The sequence below is a fragment of the Saccoglossus kowalevskii genome, chromosome 4 (genome assembly GCF_978046115.1).
Source record: "Saccoglossus kowalevskii chromosome 4, keSacKowa6.1, whole genome shotgun sequence".
Lineage (NCBI taxonomy): Eukaryota > Metazoa > Hemichordata > Enteropneusta > Harrimaniidae > Saccoglossus > Saccoglossus kowalevskii.
Window position 1 is genome coordinate 8,661,954 of NC_140644.1, and position 21,806 is coordinate 8,683,759.

The following is a 21,806-nucleotide window of genomic DNA, read 5'->3' on the forward strand; positions in this document are numbered from 1 at the left end:
ACAACATATCCCTAAAGTTTACAAAGTTCACTCGTGGGTTTGTAACGAAAATACTGCCATTACAGCGGCGACTTTTTTTGGTGTTTTTGGCTATTGAGTTTATATTTATTGATGTTCACATGTTCTCATCGCTATACATGCTTTCCATCGCGCCAACAATCCCAAAGAATAGCTTCAATGTTTCCTGTCCTGGTTCTGTGTCATGGGGTATACGCATAGTCCAATATGGTCCGTCTCAGAAACTTGAAATATATAGTAAGTAGACACCCAACAACTATATCACCGAACAAGTTCGATCTTGGGCCATATGCAGGAAACAATCCATATAAATGCTTGTTTATAAGTAATGCACCATACAACGCCACCACTTACTATTAACTGTCTTATGTGTTTCTTCATAATTACCGAGTTGTTGTTAACAAAGAAATCTGCAATACAGATTCACACTGGCGATTCGCCGGCATGTTCGCCAGGAGAATCACAAAGGAAATTGAGATTAAAAAGAAAAATATATTTGCAAAGAATAATTTTATTTCGACTTCAATAATCATAAACACCGTGTGTGCATACACGTGACTATTTGTTTGAAAACCACTCAAAATACACGTTTGTGTGTTGCAGCCTGCAAACTGAGCCCCGATTCGAGTGCCCCTCCCGGGAACATGGTAGCACAATGTGGGAAGGATAGATAGGAGGACAGACACGCAGGCAGACAGACAAGATAACTACTAAGTTGAAAACGCTACGTGTTGCGGGCGCTACCCTTAATTCTTTACTCAGAATGATAATAGCTGTAATTTCGTAGTCTTCACGAACTTTATTTTTGCTGTCTATACCATCCAGGTAAACTACAGTACAAAAGTACATATAAAACTTGAGCAACGTCGTAATGAACATGCACATTTTGAATCATCAAATACAAATCCATAAAATACAAAGAATCAAACACAATTGTAATGTCGGCACCAATAGATATTAATCATTTCTATCGCTACTAGAAAATACATTTAAATTAAGTATTCACCTAGATTTCGGGGCAAACTGATGGAGCCCGGTCTTTAAATGGCTGCCATATTTACGTTGACGGCATTTCTACTCCATTGCATAACAAACAAACAATTGCAATAGAGGGCGCTGTAGAGGAATTCCTAGATTTACCGTACGACGGTAGCAACACTCCTCTCTGCAAATGGGTAATTTATCGTACATTTGCACTCATGCCAAACTTTATAATATCTATATCAAACTATGTCTATAAAAATAATTGCTCTTGAAATTCAAGTAAGAGTTCACAAAAAATAACATCAACAATAAAGGTAACAATTTAACTGTACTCAATGTTATTCATAGTCCCAATTAGTCTTCATCAACAGCAAGGAGCAGTACAAGCTTGTGGATTGGTCTGTCCACTATGGAACTGGCAGTAGTAAGCTGTACTTTGCGTACCAAACCATCTTTCCCAGGATACACTGCTGTCACTCTGCCAAGACGCCAGAAGTTACGTGGTACATTATCTTCCTTGATAATGACTATGTCACCCAATTTCAGATTGTACTGTGATGTGGTCCACTTTGGCCTTTGCTGTAGCGTATGCAAAAATTCTTTTCTCCATCGGTTCCAAAATTCATTGGTTAAGTGCTGTACTCTTCTCCATCTACGTGTTGAGTACATATCAGCCTTCTGGAAGTTGCCTGGTGGGGGAAGAAGTATTCTGGTCTTCATCGTTAACAAATGGTTTGGTGTCAGAGGTTCTGGAGAATCGGATTCACTCAGCTGATTGAGAGTAATTGGTCTTGAATTTACGATGTTCTGCACTTCGGCCATAAATGTGCGAAAGGACTCATCATCCAGCTGTGGACCTGCCTGATAGATGAGGGGTTCCAGAACACTTCGAACAGTCCTTATTTGTCTCTCCCAAATTCCTCCCATGTGACTACTGCTGGGAACATTGAATTTAAACTCAATCCAATCACACCTCTGACCTATCAAGAAATCAGCCATTTTCTTCTGATCAATCTCTTTCAGGCCCTTAATCATTTCATTGTGTGTTCCAACGATGTTAGTGCCACAATCTGCTCTCAGCTGCCTAATAGGTCCACGGATGCTAACAAATCTTCTCACCGCATTGATGAAAGAATTGGTATCTAGAGAGTTGACAGTCTCCAGATGAATTGCCTTGGATGCCATGCACACAAAAACTACACCATATCTCTTCAACTGGCTCCTCCTCTCCTTGATTAAGAATGGTCCAAAAAGATCTACACCTGAATATGTGAATGGTGGGGCTTCCTTTATGCGGTCACTTGGAAGGTCTCCCATTTTCTGAGTTTGGGGTGCTCTTCTGAACTTCCTACATGTGACACACTGATTGATCAATTTAGACACTGTATATGAGCCACTGATGATCCAATATCCATGCTGTCGGATGTAGTTGTGAGTACAGCCTCTTCCCATATGATTGATTTGTTCATGGAAGTGTCGCACTATTAGTGTTGTTATGTGAATATTCTTGGGTAAGATGACTGGATGTTTAATTTCAAAGAGCTGGCAGGATTTCTGTATTCTACCTCCAACTCTCAGCAAACCCTGGTCATCTATGAATGGATTCAGTTTATATATAGTGCTGGATTTTCTGAACTGTATATTTCGTGCCTTTAGTTGGTTTCTAGATTGTGGGTTACCCACTAGCTTCATTTCCTTCAGTATCTGTATTTCTTTCTGAAAGGCTCTACTTTGGACCTCTTGTATTATGGCTTTTTCACCTTCTGCGAGATCCTGTACAGTTAAGGGTGTATTAGTTTCTGACATGACATCTGTGAGATCTAACTTTCTATTTATGGTTTTGGTGGCTCTCAACATTTTTGCCTTAAGACGTAGACAATTAGCGGCTGCTCGTTTAGATGCGTCCCATGATGAGTACTGATCAAAGCGGTTGATCAATTGACCATCTGAACAGGCTGTGAGTGAATTAGTCTTCAATACCGTGGAAGTTCTCTTCATTTCTCTCCTCATCTCTTCTTCTGTGTCACTGGTACACTCATATCGAAATTCTGTTGCAGATAGGGACTTATCATTCCATAGAAAATCTGGTCCAGTTAACCAGTTAGAATCTTTGATAAGTTGCCTGGCAGTTATCCCTCTGCTAGCGTCATCACTTGGGTTTGAGGCAGTGTTAACATACTTCCATGCATCTGGAGAAGTCAACTCTCGTATCTGCTGGACCCTGTTGGCGACATAGGTGTGAAAACGTTTGGATTCATTATTTATGTATCCAAGAACAACTTTACTATCTACCCAAAAATACTCTTTCACATCTTTAAACTGTAGTGCTGTGGTGATGTAGTGACTCATTCTTGCAGATAAAACTGCTGCTGTCAGCTCAAGGCGAGGGATGGTGATTTGTTTGTTGAGTGGTGTGACTCTGGCCTTTCCTATGACGAAAGAACAGTATACTTCGTCATCCTGGTTGATTTGTCTCAAATATGTGCTCTGTCCATAACCTGTTTCACTGGCATCAGAGAAGTAATGAAGCTCTATTCTCTTGACTTCACCAAAGTTGTTAGGTTTATAGCAACGGTTTACCTTCAAACTCTGTAACTCAAGAATGTCAGTTCTCCACTGTATCCATTTCATTCTGAGGTCTTCAGTGATGGGATCATCCCAATCAACATTATTTCTACATAATTCTTGCAAGATGATCTTTCCAGTTAGGATTACTGGGGCTGCAAAACCTAAAGGATCATACACTGAGCAGATGGTAGCAAGAATACCTCTGCGAGTAAGTGGTAAGTCGCGCAATAATATTCTAAATTGGAAAAAGTCACCCTCCACGACCCATGTCACTCCTAATGCTCTTTCTACAGGTAAGAGGTCTGTTTGAAGGTTTACTTCCATCAAACTCGACGCACGAGCTTCAGGAGGTATTGCATCCAGCACTTCTCTCTTGTTTGAGATCCACTTGTGCAGTTTCAACCCAGCTTTAGCACAAATATCAATACTATTGTTAACAAGGGTGATGGCTTTGCTTACATCTGAAACTGACTTTAACCCATCGTCTACATAAAAGTCATCTCTGATAAAACTAGCTGCTTCTTCACCAAATTCCTCCTCTCCATCATCTGCTGCTCTCTTCAGACCAAAGTTGGCACATCCTGGTGAACTGGCTGCACCAAATAAGTGTACAGTCATTCTGTACTCAGACAATTCCTTATCCAAGTCACCATCTTTCCACCATAAGAAGCGTAACAGATCCCTATCATTTGGAGTGACATGAAACTGGTGGAACATACCCTGGATGTCCGCCATCACTGCCACCTCTTCTTTTCTGAAGCGACTTAAGACCCCAACTAGACCATTGGTAAGATCAGGTCCTTGGAGAAGACAGTCATTAAGAGATATGCTATCATATCTTGCAGAGCAATCAAAAACCACACGGATCTTATCAGGTTTTTTGGGGTGATACACACCTGTATGTGGTACATAATTCACCCTGCCATCTACATTCTGTTGATCTTCAGGAACTTCTTCAGCACAGTTGGTTAGGATATCTTCCATAAATGTGAAGTAATCTTTCTTGTATTTCTGATTTCTTTGCAATCGTCTTTTGAGTTGTAATGTTCTTTTTACAGCTAATGGTTTGTTGTTTGGAAGTCGAAGATTATTGTACTTCAGTGGAAGGGGCATCTCATAGTGACCATCCTCTCTCTTGATGATATTGTCAGAGAGGCACCTGATGAACTTATGATCATTAACTGACAGAGAATCTTGTTTGTGTTTATGTTCAATAAAGTCCCGTTCAAACATCTGTTGAATCTGTTGTGTACTCACTATTTCCTTTGAGGTTGACTGAACTACCAATCTGTTAACTAATTTCGGCTTATTTGCAGGCATGGCTGTAAGCTGACTCGCTGCATTTGTTTCTGTGGTCACAATGCGGTTTGACACAACATTGTTTTCTGAATTTGAACAAATTGTTCCAACTATTCCCCATCCTAGTAGAGACCTTTGGCCATATGGATGATCTTCATCGCCAGCTATGATATCTCTAGGTCTTACAGCCGATGGAACATTGTTACCTATTAATATTCCAACCTTAACTTGAGGCATGATTGGAGGTATCTTATCAGCAATTCTTTGTAGATGGTTCCACTTCATTGCCACCTCTGAACTTGGGATTTGGTGTCTCTCTGCTGGAACATGGTCTCTGGTGTAGGATGTTGGCACTGGTATTACAACTTTTCTGTCGTAACTAAGAATCTCTAAATCCCTTATCCTCTTAGCTGAAACAACTGCGCCATTCATTTGCATTGTTGACAGTGTCAGTTCAGTATCATGCCCTATGATTCTAAGTTGTTTCTGAAGTTCTTTTGAGATGAAACAGGTATTGCTCTGTGGATCTAGAACACAATATTGTAAGATTTCTCTGTTGGGATTAACTTTGCTTCGTACCCATACAGGTACAATCATGGAGTTGTCAGTTGTCTGTCCTTCTCTGTTACATACAGAAATGCAATGACTTACACTGGTAGTACGGTTTTCATCATAGTGGAGAGCTGTCAAATGTTTTTTTGAACATTTCTTACAATCAACTCTGGATGTACATGCTCTCCCATTGTGTTCTTTAGTCATCCCACAAGCATAGCACAGACCTTCTGTCTTGAAGAATTGCTTCCGTTCTCTTCTGTGAAGATTCATCAGTTTGTCACAGTCATCAATATGGTGCTGTTCTTTGCAAAAAGGGCACTTCAGATCTTCATTACCACTGATTACATTTGTGGTAAATGTTCTAGCTTTCACTTGGTTCCCTCCCCTGCTGGTGTTTTTGCTTTCTCTATTGAAAACAGAAGATTCCTTCCAGTCTTTCACTTCAGGTTCAAAAGCAGGTATGTTTGCTTCTTTTGCCTTTTCTTTCACAAATAATGCAAACCGCTCAAAGGTTGGAAAACATCCACTGCTAACACTGGCATGTGTAATACGTCTCCATTGGTTTTCTATATAAGTTGGAATTTTAGCTACCAGCTTTGCATTTTCTTGTGGGTAATCCAAGACACCAAGATCATGTATTGTTCGCTTTGCTGCAACAACTTCATTTAACATATCAGAAAATCTTCGGAGTCCAATGGAGTCACGTGGTTGGATCCTTGGTGATGATGCAAGCTTATCTATGAATGCCTTGGCAATCACTGTATTGTTACCATACCTGTCCTTCAACTCAGCTTTGGCTTGTACAAATGCCTCTTCAGTTTGGAGCAAGAGGTAGCTATTAACCATTGCTTTGGGCTCACCAGACAGATGTTGGCTCAACAAATTTAATCTTTCAACCACTGAGGGGGCCTTTGACTCAATCAGAGACTTGAAAGAGGACTCCCATGATGGAAACTGGAGTGGGTTTCCACTGAAAATTTCTAATTTGACTTGAGGAAGCCTAAATGAGTCCACCAACTGTTTCATAGCATCAGTGACTTCATTCGCAAGTGGGTTTGGAACACTGCTCACCTTGGCCCTGGCATCCTTGTTTTCTACTTTCTTGTTTACCTTTGCTTCCATTTTTGGTGACAAAATTAATGCACAGTTCTGATCGTGTACTGAAGGAACATGGCTGTAATCAACACTGCTGGCTGTACAACTAGTAGTTTGCATAGCCCTTTGTGCTTCTGTATTATTTGATTGTGAGTGTTGTTCATCCATCTCTGGTTGTGAATTTAAAAATCTGTACATATCTTCATCCTTATTGGCTGGCAGTATGCCACTCAAATTCTGACTTCCTTCATCAGATCTGTCTACTTCATATATCACTTCTTGCTGTGCCTGATTTTCAGCAAGTTTCTTATGTAACTTTAATTCTTCAATCCTCCTTCTATGTTCTAGCTCCTCTCTTTCTAGCTGTTTTTCCTTTTGTGCAAACGCTAGCTGTACTCTCAATGCAGCTTCCTGTTTCTTAAGTTCCAGTTTCATTGACCTGACACTGGAAGTTGTACGGTTGCTATGGCTACTAATTTTAGTTTTCTGTGAACTTGATTTGAGTGATTCAGGGTTTAGCATTTCCATATCAATACGATGTTGAATTTCTACTTTGATGTCATCCTCAAATTTATGCCATTCCAAAAAGTCTTGTTGTTTCTGTTTTGTGAATGCAGCAATTTCTTCCTGCTTTTCCAACAATTCAGCAAGTTCATCATAAAGTTCACTTATGTCTTGCCATGCTATCTGTGCAACTAACAGCTTTTGTTTAAGTGCTCGGGTATCTTCAAATCCTTTTTGCATAATGGCATTTCTTTTGGCTTTACTAAGTTCAGATTTCTTTGCTTTCAAATCTCTTCTAAGAATGTTGAATCTGAGCTCCTTACCTTTCAGTGCTAAAGTCCGCGTTCGCGTCCCATTGACACTTGCTGCTTGATCTCTGTCTTCATCGACTGGAGATTGACCTTCAAGCTGAACTTCTGTGTCCTCGGACATTTCTAGTTTACTGTTGCGGGCGCTACCCTTAATTCTTTACTCAGAATGATAATAGCTGTAATTTCGTAGTCTTCACGAACTTTATTTTTGCTGTCTATACCATCCAGGTAAACTACAGTACAAAAGTACATATAAAACTTGAGCAACGTCGTAATGAACATGCACATTTTGAATCATCAAATACAAATCCATAAAATACAAAGAATCAAACACAATTGTAATGTCGGCACCAATAGATATTAATCATTTCTATCGCTACTAGAAAATACATTTAAATTAAGTATTCACCTAGATTTCGGGGCAAACTGATGGAGCCCGGTCTTTAAATGGCTGCCATATTTACGTTGACGGCATTTCTACTCCAGTGCATAACAAACAAACAATTGCAATAGAGGGCGCTGTAGAGGAATTCCTAGATTTACCGTACGACGGTAGCAACATTACGACAGTAATTTAAATACAAATTATCAATTATCAATCATTAGACCCATTCGATGTATCTCTATGGAAAAATTGCCCTTTCAAACAAAACAAGTATCAGTTACTATCAGCATAGTATATGAACTATATTCCAGTATATCCTTCTTATTATGTCACTTTGTACGGTCCAAAAATTATATGCGGTACGTAAAATAAGTGAAAAACTGTTTGTATTGGTAAAGGGGACATCACATTCTTTTATCCTGCTGTATATTAGGAGTGTTTACATGTAATAAAATCTCATAATTGGTTGCAGAATATGTCGGCAGAAACGTCTGTGTTCCATTTATAAGTACGAAGGGATTGAAGACGCTAGATTGGACATGTGCACATGACACTGATTGAACAACTAGGCATATTAATGTCGAGTGACAATATTTAATGGTCATATTTTATTATGTTCTAAAGATGAATTACCGCCACCAGTTGCTAATTACTTGGTAGTGACTTGTTCAGCGTCGTTTTATTTTCAGTAACCTTCAAAGTACACACCACCTGAAAAAGAGTAACATATTAACATACACACTCACGAATTGCACGCAATGAAATGTGACAAGCTCATATGTCTCAGTGAATTATCAGCTATGTTTTTTTTTTTCAAATCGCATTTTTGAAATACAAAAAATATATCTTCTTCCTCTTACTGATTCGCAGTGTAGTGTAGTGTAGTGTAGTGTAGTGTAGTGTAGTGTAGTGTAGTGTAGTTGTCAGTTTTATTCCGTTCTTGAGAATTGTCATGTCAATTGTTCTACGGTTGGGTATGGTATTTCAACTTTTTTTTAACTATATAAAAAATCGTACTGGTTTATACATTCTCAAAATTAACAATAACCTTGAATGGCCTGTGTCTAATAATTTAAAGGTAACTCGTCTGGAATGTTCGTTTCCTCGTCTGATTCAGCGCCATCCAGTGCGCTGGTTTTGGCCGTATAACCATCTAGTGCGTTGTTTTCGACCGCACGATTTAATTTAAATTTCCATAGATCGATTCTTGGCTGGGCACTGACTAAGACAGCACAGAGCAACACCTGATTAACGAACAGAATACATACAATCAGGTCATTGTAATTAGGTCATTCTGATCCAAAAAGATCCATTGTTATTTTGCATATTAATATGGATTTAATTTAGCGAATTTTAATGATTGGTGGACATACTGAAATTAAAAATAAAGTATAATTAATTTATTTGCAGTAAATAAACAATACCTCGGCATTGTAAGATTTGCCTTAAATCTTCACTTTAATTAAAATATGTGTGTTTTTTTAAAAAGCAGTTGAACTTCACATTTAAAAAACAAGATATGTAATAAACACTCAGTCCATGAAAACATGTACACAAAAGTCCATGAAAGCATGTACACAAATGTATCACTTAATACAATTGTATCAGATGGAAACTTACCAATGCCAAAGCCATAATCAAAATCTTAGTTGCCATGTTGTCGCCACTTTATAACAAATTGAAAACACTGTAAAAATAAAGATTCTCAATTAATAACACAAACAACATAATTAATAACTTAAAGAGATTCAAAATAATAATAATATATATATGTAAAATGGTACATAAATACATAAATCTTGGAAATATAGTAGTAAAGCCAAAAAGTCAGATGGCTGTCAATCGGCCATCCTTGATCCGATTTTGAAGCAAATTGTCATGGAGGTGTATCCTAACATGTATAAAGTATGTGCCAAATTTGAATGAAAACTGACAAAGCATGTCCAAGATACCATATTTAAAAAAAAAAAAACATGCCTGCCAGTCGGCCATCTTTTATCAAATTGCTAAAGATATTGTCATGGACATGTATTCTAACATGTATAATCTATTTACCAATTTTGAATGAAAGCATGTCTAAAATGGCTGCCAGTCGGCCATTTTAAATTGAATCACTGAACCACTGCATGTGCATATGTCCCACATAAAGTACTAGGCACATGCAAAGAATGAACAAAATTGGTCCAAAAGATTCTGAAATATGACTCCTCATAGATGCACGCACAGACGGACGGACGGACAGACGCACGCACGGATGAACGCACACACAAACAGTCGGAGGACATGTATCCTAACATATATAATCTGTGTACCAAATTTGAATGAAAACTGACAAAGCATGTCCAAAATACGACATTTTCAAAAAACAAGATGGCTGCCAGTCGGCCATTTTTAATCGAATCGCTAAACCACTGCATGTGAATATGTCCCACATAAAGTACTAGGCACATGCAAAGAATGAATGGAATCGGTCCGACGGATTCTGAAATATGACTCCGGACGGACGGACGGACGGACGGAGACCGAATTATAAGTCCCCGTTTTCGGACTTCGTCCGAACGGGGACTAATAATTACTATAATAAATATTATAAGCACCTGAGATGAGTAGTGCCTGACTATAATATTAAAGATGTTCCGAATATGTGCGATATTAATTGTATGTATATGTACTGAGTAGAAGAGCTTAGAAATATATCTTCTGCAACTTGTATATTTGACTGTCAACAGTCACCCATTCCAATTAAAATACTATTCCAAATCAGAAGAAGAGGTTGGGAAATTAGAACACAAGGTATCGATGGTGAGTTAAACCAGAAAGTTGAAGATATACAGCAATCGATTGGCACTGCAAATGACCGTATATAACAATGACAACACGAAATGGAGGGCAGGGGGGTAGAGCAATTGCGAGTGAGATTGAACACGGCAGAACAACGACTAAAGAGATGACTTAGATAAATTTGGTTGGCGGATAAACCTCAATCTTCACAACATAGAGGAACGAGTAGAAAAGATGGAAGGCAATTGCACCGAATTCTTTTAGAAGTTTGTTAACGCTCACATGTGAGTTAGTGACCTTCTCTAACACGTGTCCATTGGAATGACCCACCATGTTCCATCATTTATGCAACCAGGGGAAAGAAGAATGAAGATCAACAAGTTCCACAGTGTGTACGTTATTGACAATGTCAGTAATAAGGTGTTAAAAAAAGAAGGAAACTACTCGAATATAGAAAGAAGAGTAAGGTGAAACATTGTGACAAGGACTTTGAATACTAAATCTAATGGAAAGTATCTGCCACATCAATGATGGAAACATAGGACGACAGGATGAAAGCAATTCATGTGAGTGACATTGAGTGAACAACTCTGAAAATGAACGTAATATAAATTAATATGGTGCTTTCTTAAGTGTGTCAGCATGTATGAAATCATGTTGAGACTGTAGTTAAGCCTAAACGAATTTGTGAAGACCCGAGATACGCCTCACACTAGGAATTTAACCCAAGCTTGATGCATGCCAAGGAATATGCTACTCAGCTAAAACAAAAGTAAAAGTAAAAGAGAGCTTTAAAAGAAGATTAAAGATTAAAAGATTGAAGATTAAAACCACGAAAAAACTATGAACAGAAAGTCATGTTAGTGATAGATAAACTTGTATGGATAGGAATAATATCGATGGATGGGCAAGGTGAGCAACAATTTGAGCAGTGCTAGATATGCTTAGACAATATAACAATTTCTTTTCCAAAATAGGCGACCATGATCAATTTCTCTTTATAGATCATTTCATTATAGGCATCCTTTATTCCCCAACACAGAGAATTGAGCAACAATAACCGCTCTGATAATGATGACAGTAGTTTTGTTTTGTGTGAAGATGCAGAAAGTGAGGTGGAAAAGAGGTAGCATAGAGAGGTCGGGCGTTTTGACAGACATGTACGTGATATAAAGATGTGGAAATGACGCCAAAAGCAAGAAGTGGCTTTAAAGGATAAACTATGATAGGTGTTAGAAGCCGAGATGCAGGACTGGTGTGATACAAAAAGTTTGGTTTCGTCATTAGTGGGAGATCGTCCTGCTGTGTTTGCATTGGTCGGGATTTCCCAGTTTTGATGTGGAAGTCAAGGGTCCCAATGATAGTATCCAACTTGCAGATGTGGTTCAATAGTTAGTAAATTCATTATTACTAAGTCATTGAAAGCGCCGATTGCTGGGTCTGTGTTCAACAACATTCCTTCAGTCAACACAGTAAATGTGTTTAATATGAATTGGAACTGATGTTCGATGAAGTCAATATAAGTGAAGATGCATTAAGAAACTTGCACATCAGAAGATGGATGAATAAGTGTGTGATTATGGCAGCCACCAACAAAAGCTAATGGGAGTTGTTTAATGGTGTAGAGTCAGTGAAGGAACAAGTAAATATTCATCTCCAGCAGCAATTTTATGATAGTTAATCCCGGAAGGATTACAGATTGACCTAATGCACCTGAAAGACCAGGGAATGACGTTGTAGATTTGCAGAGACAAATAACAGAAATATGCGCACAAGTAACACAAATTAAAATAGTGAAATTGGTTCCCCTAGAGATAGTCAGTCAATGAATACCTCGGGTCAAACAACAGGTGCAAGCACACAAACGATAAATATGTAAATGCTATCGGCAATCAGGGTCATATGGCAAAAGAGTGTCAGGAACCATGTGCTAAATGTCAGAGACACGATTATACATCACATACATAAGGTAGGTAATAACCCTAATGACAAAAACACCAACTACTCAGAGCGAATGTCGATAACAGCCTATGAGATACAGGAATTTGAAACTAATGGTTACTAATGTGCATGATCCACCGAACTGTACTGCCATTAGTGGTGAGCAATGTGGCCATATGAGAAGACAAATGAAAACCTAACAAAATTTGTAAAATGCAATGTGTATGCTCTTCGGCAATCACCTGACCGATACATTAGTTAACCTCAGGTCAGCTGATGAAAACTCAAAAGATTGAGCATACACAGATTCCTCCTTACATCTGGATAGAAGAATGTCAGGCAGCACTTGACACAAATAAAAAGGACTGGGCATCATTACACCAGATCCATGAATTTGACATGAGCAAAAGGTTAGCACCATTGCCATTGCCGTATACGAGTAGAAGTCTTTCTGCAAGTGAAGAAAACTAACCCACAAACTTGAATATCTTGGATAGCTGTTACAGAAAGGATTTGCAACTATTGTTATGGGCACCAGGTAAAAGTCTTCATAGATAACAATCCATTGACGTACATAGGTACAACCACCAGACTTGATACTAAAGGCCAAAAATGCTGGACCCATTGGCAAATTAGTAACTATTAGATACCGACCTGGACATAACAATGCTGATGCATAATAATGCAATTCAGATGCATTGTTATGGTGACCAAAGAATAGATCTACATGGAGAAGATAATCATGAATTGAATGAACGGTTACAATAACACCCTACCATATACAGGACAATTCCATGCCATATGGTATGGTTAAGTACGCATACGATATGGTATGGTTAAATATGGACACCAAATGGTACGGTTAAGTATGAATGCCATATGGTACAGTAAAGTATGAATACCATATGGTACAGTTAAGTACGAATACCATATGGTACAGTTAAGTATGAATACCATATGGTAAGGTTAAGTATGAATACCATATGGTATGGTTAAGTGTGAATACCATATGGAGCAGTTAGATGCGAATGCCATATACATATACAAAATAGTTTGTACACAGTTACAACACGCAAACTGCAATGGGGCTGCACCTAAATTGCCAGTATGACTTCATTAAAATACAGAAACTCATCTGACGCTAACCGTGACTACCATTAGCGTCATTGTAGCCACACTATCAGTAGGAGCAGATTGTCTATATGTGGCATCAGTGTGAAAATACGAACACAACAAGTCAAAAAATGTCAATAAATTAACGATAGAAAATAAATGCTACAGCATGAATGGATTTTCAGAACAAGTCAGCAACACTGGGAAAACAAAACGTGCAATACTCACATGAAGATGTACACGTAGCCACAATTGACTGGGTATATTATTTATAGAACTCATTTAAAAATAGTTGAAATCATTAAAATTACTGCTATCTGAGCAAATTATTTTCTCATTTCCATGAATCACTCCTACATCCTGTCATTTTGTTTCTCCACATTGCATTGAACATTCTGTAGCTGTATTTTCTGTATGCATCAAACAAGCACCCGAATTGTAATCGAGTATCTGTATCACAATTAATGCTTTTTTAATTAATAATTCAAATTGTGGCGAGTTCCATGCTTGTTGATGTAGTAACATTGACACACTTACAAGTAATATTTTTTTATATATATTGAAGTCAATATTTGACATTGAAGGCATCATTTTTGAACTACCTGATTGGATGTTGTAACTGTTGACCTGTAACATCAATGTGGGCGCCACAATATTCGATTTTCTTTTGATATTTGTTGTAGTCCTGCGTTCTAAGGCCGAGAGTTGTGATATTTCTACTGGGCTATTGAACGACCAGATTCACCAATGATGAGATGAGACCACGTCAGTGCACCACATCAGTGCACGTTTAAGTCACACTGATGTACGTTAACTGGTACCTGGCGACCTAAAGTGTTTACAGTTAAATCACAGAACAATTGGAACAGTGCTAGGTGTAAGATTGTGAGAGGACTTTATATTGCTCAGACAATATAGCAATTTCTTTCTCAAATTAGGAACCTCAAGTTATTACTTTTTGTAGCAGAGATTGTCTGAGATTGATTCTTTTTTACTAGTCGCAATTCAGATTTGACCTGCGAACCCTGGATGAGAACAAAACCCATATTATTTGGTAACTAACATGCACGGTCTCTTTTGTCAGAATTCGCATCCATTACAGAGAATAACACCCTCATAAGGGGGAGTTCAATGGTTTGTTGACAAAAAGGTGATGTCATAGATCTCACTTCAACCATTGTTTTCAAAGAAAATTTTTTTTTTTTCCATGAATTTGTTTTGAATTTATTAACACCTCTGCTGTTAGACCCAGTGATTAATAGTTTCGATATGTGTGAATAAACAGAAAGTGGAGTGGGAAATAGGTATCGTGCAGAGGCTGAGCGTTGAGGCTGACAGATGCGAGATTAAGTTATGGAGGTGACGCAAGAAACAGAGTTCGGTTTGGTCAGCGTTGTTTTTGCACTTGTCAGGTATGCCCAGTTGCTTATAGTATCGAATTTCTGTAGAAGCCAATTGTATCATATTTACGATGTGATCGTGAGAAGTTCAACACTTGGTAACTTCAGATCAGTACACAGAAACTATTTTACTCTTGCAAGTTACTAAATCATTGAACCCACCTGCTGCTGGCGCGTGTTTAACCATTCCTGTGGTCGACACGGAAAATGTGTGTTAGATTAAATGGAAATTATGTTTGGTGAAAATGATACAAGTGGAGTTGCAATGATAAACTGTTATACTATGTAACAGAAGGTGGATGAATCAGTGGATGTCACCCATCTACAAAAGCTAATAGAAGCCATTCAAATGCGTGGTAGAGTCAAGTTGATATTCTAATCTGGCATGGAATGATATGTGTACTAATACAGGAAGATATAGTAATGGACCACCTGTGGATAGTAGTACTGAAAGAACACCTAATGAATTGTAATGATACAATTGTCAACGTCTAGGTCTAGGTAACAATGTGCTAAATGTTAGGGATGTGACTATATGTGACGTGACTGCCCTAAGCGTATACAGTGCAAGGTAGGTCATAACTCCAGTAGTCGTCTTCATGGGATGAGAGCCACAAAGTGGACATTAAGGGTCTCCCTATTGATTGATAAGTAAACTTAGCAAGTTCAATAGTATCATCAATGGTAAAAAGGCAATGACTCTAGTCGATGCCAGTTCACAGGTATCGATGATAGCAAGTTCATATTATATTACCACAGACATTTATTTCAAATCCTTTTTGTTACAAGAGAAATTTAGGATGCAAGGTGGCACTGATGACTGTTTACAATATGAATGCGTCATAGAAGTGTAACAAAAAGTTTTAAAAAACACCAACTACTCAAAGCGAGCGCCCAGAAAATACTGGATCAACTTGTCAAAGGACGATAGAGAAAGCACTGGGAAGGAATAACATGAACATCTGCCACGCCTTTTATGATGATGTTATAGTATTTCGAAGACTTTCAAGAGACATCTGGAGAAGGTCGTGTAGTATTTGCATGAAGCCAACCTAAGGTAAAAGCGGCTGTAAAAGTCGTCTTGAATAACAATCCATTGACGTAGGTAGTTACAACTGCCAGAGTCAGCACTACAGGCCAAAGATGGTGGACCAATTGGCAAATTTCGACCTGACTACTAGTATTAGTTACCAGCCTTGACATAACAATGCCGATATAGATGCATTGCCATGGCAACCAAACAATATATCAATAACGTTTAGAGAAGCTGATCAGTGACTTGAGTGAGTGATTAGAGTAATCCCAGATCATAAACAGGCCAGAAATAATGGACCCTTTTACATTTTCAGAGGAGAATATACTTCCAACAATCACAATTCGTGAATGGAGAAGTGCGCAAGAACATTATTATCACGAGTAGTGAATTTGATGATGAATGGTAAACAGTAAACACCTGACGAAGGCAGAGAAGCTTGTGGTGTGAATGTGCTACAGAGATACAATATTATACTAAGTTTGTCGAAATGGTGATAAGGAAAGTGCTGTGCTGCCATCATTCTACGACATACTGTGTATTAGAGCAGTCGAACATGTTCATATGTTCATGAAAAACAGATCCAGCTGGTGCGAAGAACGGAGCTCCATTGGTAGCTATTATAACATCCCAACCATGTGAGTTAAGGATGTATTGATTATCACCAACCATTTTACCAACAAATTAACCATAGCAATACAAACAACAAATCAAAGCTTTTACACAACACTATGGATGACCAGTGAGAATACACTCAGACCAAGAACAACATTTTTTTATATGAAAATCATCACAGAACTTTGACAATCCTCAACATTTAAAAGTCTAATACAGCCCATACAAGGATGCATGCAGTGCAAGAGGACGAATCGTACCTTGCTAGACATGGTGGCTATGAGAATGAACAAAACCGCAAATGAAAGGCGTTCAACTGTACATGCCATGGCTCAACTGGATATTCGCTATAATATCTGATGTTCAGATGAACATGGAGCATCAAACGTGCATTTCAGTCGAAGGGTGAGGCACGTGAGGCAATGAACTGTGGGGCCGCTAAGTTTGATAGTACCATGGTAATTTAAGACATTGGTAGTTTGTAGATGGACGCAGGCTATGGACTCAGAGCCATACATTGGGAAAACACACAATGCATCCACCCTGACAGTTTTTTGGAGTGAGCTTCATGAAGGGGTCCCCTAGGTATCCATGGTTACTGATGTACATTAGTAGTGTCTACTGACAACTTATTTCACATAGCTGCTGGCGACCTTGAGTCTTGAATTACAATTGGAACAGTGCTATACGTTGGTGAAAGGACTTTATATTGCTTAGACAATATAAAAAGTTCTTTCCTAAATAAATTCCAGTGCTAGCATTAATGAACAATTCTAGATTTCACGTATAAAGGCATAGCTCAGATTATTGTATTTTACGTTTATTTCGAGGCTATGCACAGGTATTGCGATGTTATTTTTCCATATATAATTATTATAGTGTGTTCACATGGTTGGTGAACATATGACTATAACATATTCCTATATGTTATAGCTGAATTATTTATCTCCGAACCATTGTTCTGTACAAAATTCAGATTTTGGTAACTAACACGTGCGGCCTCTCCTGTTCATGTATGTGACATGTACAAAACGTGACTTAACACATGTACACTGTAACAACACACAAACTGCAATTGGGCTGCTAGAAAAGCACTTAAATTCACAGTATTACTTCATTAAAGTACAGTAATTGCCATTGTAGCAATACTCTCAGTAAGTACAGTTCTAACAATTATCTATAACCAACCTGTTGTGGCATCAGTGTGAAAATGCGAACACACCAAGCCAAATACGTTCTACAAAGATCACGAATAAATGCTACAGAAAGAATGGATTTTAGGAACAGAAATAAGTCAGCAACACTGGGAAAACAAAACGTGCTGCAATACTCACATAAACATGTACACGTAGCCAAAGTCTACTTGGAATATTATAAAACTTCAGTCATTCGGTTAAAAATAGTTGAAATCGTTAAAAAGGAATTACGAAATTACTGATATCTGAGCAGCTTATTTTCTTTTTCACATGTATCACTCCTACATGCTGTCACCTCGTTAATCCACATTGCACTGTACATTCTAAAGCCGTATTTGTCAGTGTGTACCAAACAAGCCGTCTGTATCAGATCAAATGCTTTTGTTTTTCAGTAATTTCAGTGGTGGTAAGTCCAGTACTTAACACGCATTACATTGACACACACTGTAACACACTGACAAGTAATAGTTACTACCTTGTACTAAAATATGTTCGGATATTTAGCATAATAACACATTCTCACTTCCGGTCCGGTTAGAGTTAAAATATACCAAGAATATTTACGTTTAGTAATTCGGACTTCCAAGATTACCTAAAAACGTTAGTCTCGCGATTTTGACACGGAAAATGCCTGGGCTTAATCATTTGCTGGGGACGGCTGCTTAGGTATGTGAACTTTAACTTGCAACATATGAACCTAAAAGTCTTGGTAATTAAACAAAAAATGCCTTTGCGCTAAAGTACGTTCAAGGTCTTCATTGTTCATAGCATAAACGCTATTTCCAACCTCGCTTATTATGACGCACCTAAAAGCGAAAAATTTCAGTTCCCCTCAAGGGTGAACAATAGTTAAGTTCCATACTTAAAAGGGCCAGTGAAATGCCCACCAAGACATTTCCTTTTTGGATTTGTGTTGAAAATGGTTACTCGTATCCGAGTAAATTTGAGGTAATTCTCGTGTTGTAGCCATGCCCCCCTATCCTGAAACAGTCGACTGTTTCCGGCTTCCCGATTCTAGCCGAAGTAAAAGTGCGCCACCAAATGCCAAAATATGAGAGCTCTCAATTATTTTTGTTATCCAATCAAACGCACTTGTCAGGATGTCAATTCCCTCGCACTCGTCTACCATTTAGTAACTGAGTTGAGACTCGTCTACTCATTATATCATTTTTTATTAATTCTCTGTTTCATTGATCGCCATGTTTAATAGTTGTTTCGATCTGTAGCTGGTAAATGTGGTATAAAAAAGAAAATTTCAAACACACATACAGAACAACCACCTTGGTTTGACAATGATTGTGAACAAAATAAAAATGAGAAATACAGATTGTCACGCAAATTTCGAATAATTACCAATAACCCAACTCATTTACATGAATACCACTTATTGAGTAAAAGGTTTAAGGATGTTTGCAGGGACAAAAAACGTCAACATATAGATCAAATCAAGTCAAATTTGATATGCGCTGATACAAATCGGTTTTGGTCGTCATTTAGACGACTAAATAACCCTTTCTCTGCCAAACCAAATATGTCTATCACACCAGCTAAATGGTATGACTACATTAGTACGCTCTTTGTAGGTGATAAGGCAAGGGATAACTTTACTATTGCAGACGAGTTCCATGATCTACTTAAATTAGTTGACGAATTTCAACCTAGCACTATGGAAATTGATTGGGATATTTTAAATGGGCCTATCACAGCTGACGAAATTGGTCATAGCACTGCTAGTATTACAAATGGTAAATCTGCAGGCCCTGACGAGCTGATTGGCAAATTCTCTAAAAACTCTTTTCCTGCCATTGCCTCAATTTTAAACATCATTTTTAACCAAATATTTGAATCAGGAAAATTCCCAAACGTCTGGCCAAGAGCAATTGTCATTCCAATACATAAAAAAAGGGTCCGCTGATAACCCGGGAATTATAGAGCAATTACTTGCTCAAAATCTTTGGTAATTTTTTTTACTTCGATACTAAATAGACGGCTGTATATTTGGGCAGAAACACTTGGTAAGATCGACAAAGCACCGGCGGAAAGTGTTACTCAACGTTTGATAACATTTTTATTGTGCAGTACATTACAAGAAAACGGGGGGAATTGTATTGTGCGTTCGTCGATTTTTCGAAGGTTTTTTGACACTGTTGATAGACAAATGTTGTGGTATATTCAGTTAAAGGGGGTATGAAAATATTTCAAATATTGTCCAGCATATATTCAAACGTGGAATCTTGTGTCCGCACCCCAAATGGAAAAAACCGAATATTTTGACTGTAGGCGTTCAGCATGCTAAGTCCCTTTTTATTTTTATTTTTCATAAACAAACTGTCTTTTGTATTTCAGCAACGCAATGATCCTGGCATTAAGATCTTCCCGACCCTGTCAAACTTTTTTGCTTATTATTTCCAGATGATGTAGCAATGTTTTCCGATACGGTGATCGGGTTGCAAAGATCTTTTAAAAGATTAAGGAGTAACCGTGACAGGTGGAAAATGAAAGTGAATAGGGAAAAACAAAAGTTGTGGTTTTTAAAGTTGGTGCACACTTGTCTAAGAATGAAAAATGGTTTTATAAAAGTGAAGAAATCGAGGCAGATTCTTACTATAAATATCTTGTGGTTGTTTTTCTTGTAGATTTCTATAGTCGGCGTCAACAAAGGTTTCAGCACAACAAGCCAAAAATGCCATGTTTGCCATTATGAAAAAAAAAGTGACAAAACAGGTCCCCTAAATTATGATGTACTAGTATTTTTTAAACTTTTTGATTCTAAGATTTTGCCAATTTTAACATATAGTGCTGAAATTTGTGGGTTTCGACAGTATGATCGCCTCGAACGAATCCAGCTTCTTGTTTGTAGGTATTACCTTGGTGTCTCACAAAAATCCCCCAACAGTTGTTTATTAGGCGAGTGTGGGAGGTATATCATTGTTCTGTATACCGCGAAACACTGTGCAAAATATTGGGCAAAATTAATTAACATGCCCCATAATAGATATCCCCGTAAATGGTATGATATGCTTTACAGTATAGAAGAATCTGGAGTTAGAAATAAGCATACATGGATCACTGATATAAAGAATTTGTTGTTTATTTGTAATATGCAAAATTGTTGGTACAGTCAGGAAGTAAATAATACAAACACGTTGATACTGTCAGATTTAAATGTTACTTGCAGCATAACTGGCTAAGTGACATATGTACGTTTGAGAAACTCGTGACATATCGCGAATTTAAAACAGCGTTACAGCAGAAAAAATATCTTACTTCGGTCACTATAAACTCCCACAGAAAAACCTTAGCACGTGTTCGTTGCTCTTCGCATAGCCTGGGCATCGAAACTGACAGGGGAACACTTGCGATAGACTAGCGGCTTTGTAATGTATGTGAGGCAAATCAAATTGAAAAACGAATACCACTCCCTTTTAGTATGCACATTTTATTCTGAATTTCGTCAATTTTATCTTCCAAAATACTATTGCAACCCTCCATCTTTTTATAAAATTGTAGAATTATTAACTTCAATATACCAATATAATGCGCTGCTGTGGAACGCCGGTCGAGCCCGGGGGGGGGGGCTACTTGCTTAGAAGTGCAATACGGGTATGTGCCGCCCGACTGGGGTGTCATTTCACGTTATTTTGTTTATAAGTGGGTGGTCATTTATCAATGGTTTGGTTTAGAAGTGTGCAGCATTTATGTACTTTTTCACAGGTCCTTATATTCATTCTCAAATTAGTAAGACTAGTCTGAGATTCATCGTAAGCCAAATACCGGAAAAGGCTGAATAAAATGCATTGCCCGGATGCGCTCACTGCTTGCGAAAGTTGTGAGCTGGGTGTTGTTGTTTTTTTCGCTGAAAACACTTGTGTTTAGAAGTGGGTATAAAAATGGAAAAAAAATGGTTTAGAAGTGAGTATGGTTTACGAGAGGTGGGCTTCATACCCTTACCCACTTAATGTGGAAGTAGCCCACCCCACCCCCCGGCGGTCGAGCTGGTGAAAAATC

General features: G+C 38.1%; 1 protein-coding gene and 2 long non-coding RNA genes across 5 annotated transcripts; all 3 read right to left on the reverse strand.

Moving 5' to 3' along the window:
- Positions 1–797: 797 nt before the first annotated feature.
- On the reverse strand, positions 798–1,105 carry LOC146746598 (uncharacterized). Its single transcript, XR_014929148.1, has 2 exons — positions 1,025–1,105; positions 798–848 (listed from the first exon to the last, which is right to left on the reverse strand). It is a non-coding gene; the product is annotated as an uncharacterized LOC146746598 (long non-coding RNA).
- Positions 1,106–1,356: 251 nt separating this feature from the next.
- Positions 1,357–7,868, reverse strand: LOC146746599 (uncharacterized). The gene is made up of 2 exons (XM_085498221.1): positions 7,744–7,868; positions 1,357–7,567 (listed from the first exon to the last, which is right to left on the reverse strand). The coding sequence occupies exon 2, from the start codon at positions 7,453–7,455 to the stop codon at positions 1,357–1,359; it is 6,099 nt and encodes a 2,032-aa protein (XP_085354347.1). The 5' UTR covers positions 7,456–7,567; positions 7,744–7,868.
- Positions 7,869–8,299: 431 nt separating this feature from the next.
- Positions 8,300–18,016, reverse strand: LOC102808864 (uncharacterized). 3 transcript variants are annotated; one of them, XR_013420314.2, is made up of 4 exons: positions 17,937–18,016; positions 9,340–9,406; positions 8,768–8,963; positions 8,300–8,430 (listed from the first exon to the last, which is right to left on the reverse strand). It is a non-coding gene; the product is annotated as an uncharacterized LOC102808864 (long non-coding RNA). The 3 variants fall into 3 exon arrangements; XR_013420315.2 differs by lacking the exon at positions 17,937–18,016 and adding an exon at positions 14,157–14,275; XR_438269.3 differs by lacking the exon at positions 17,937–18,016 and adding an exon at positions 13,783–13,822.
- Between the last annotated feature and the right edge of the window lie 3,790 nt (positions 18,017–21,806).

Excerpts from the sequence above, each read along its gene's own strand:
- LOC146746599 (XM_085498221.1), bottom strand. The coding sequence starts at position 7,455 with ATGTCCGAGGACACAGAAGTTCAGCTTGAAGGTCAATCTCCAGTCGAT.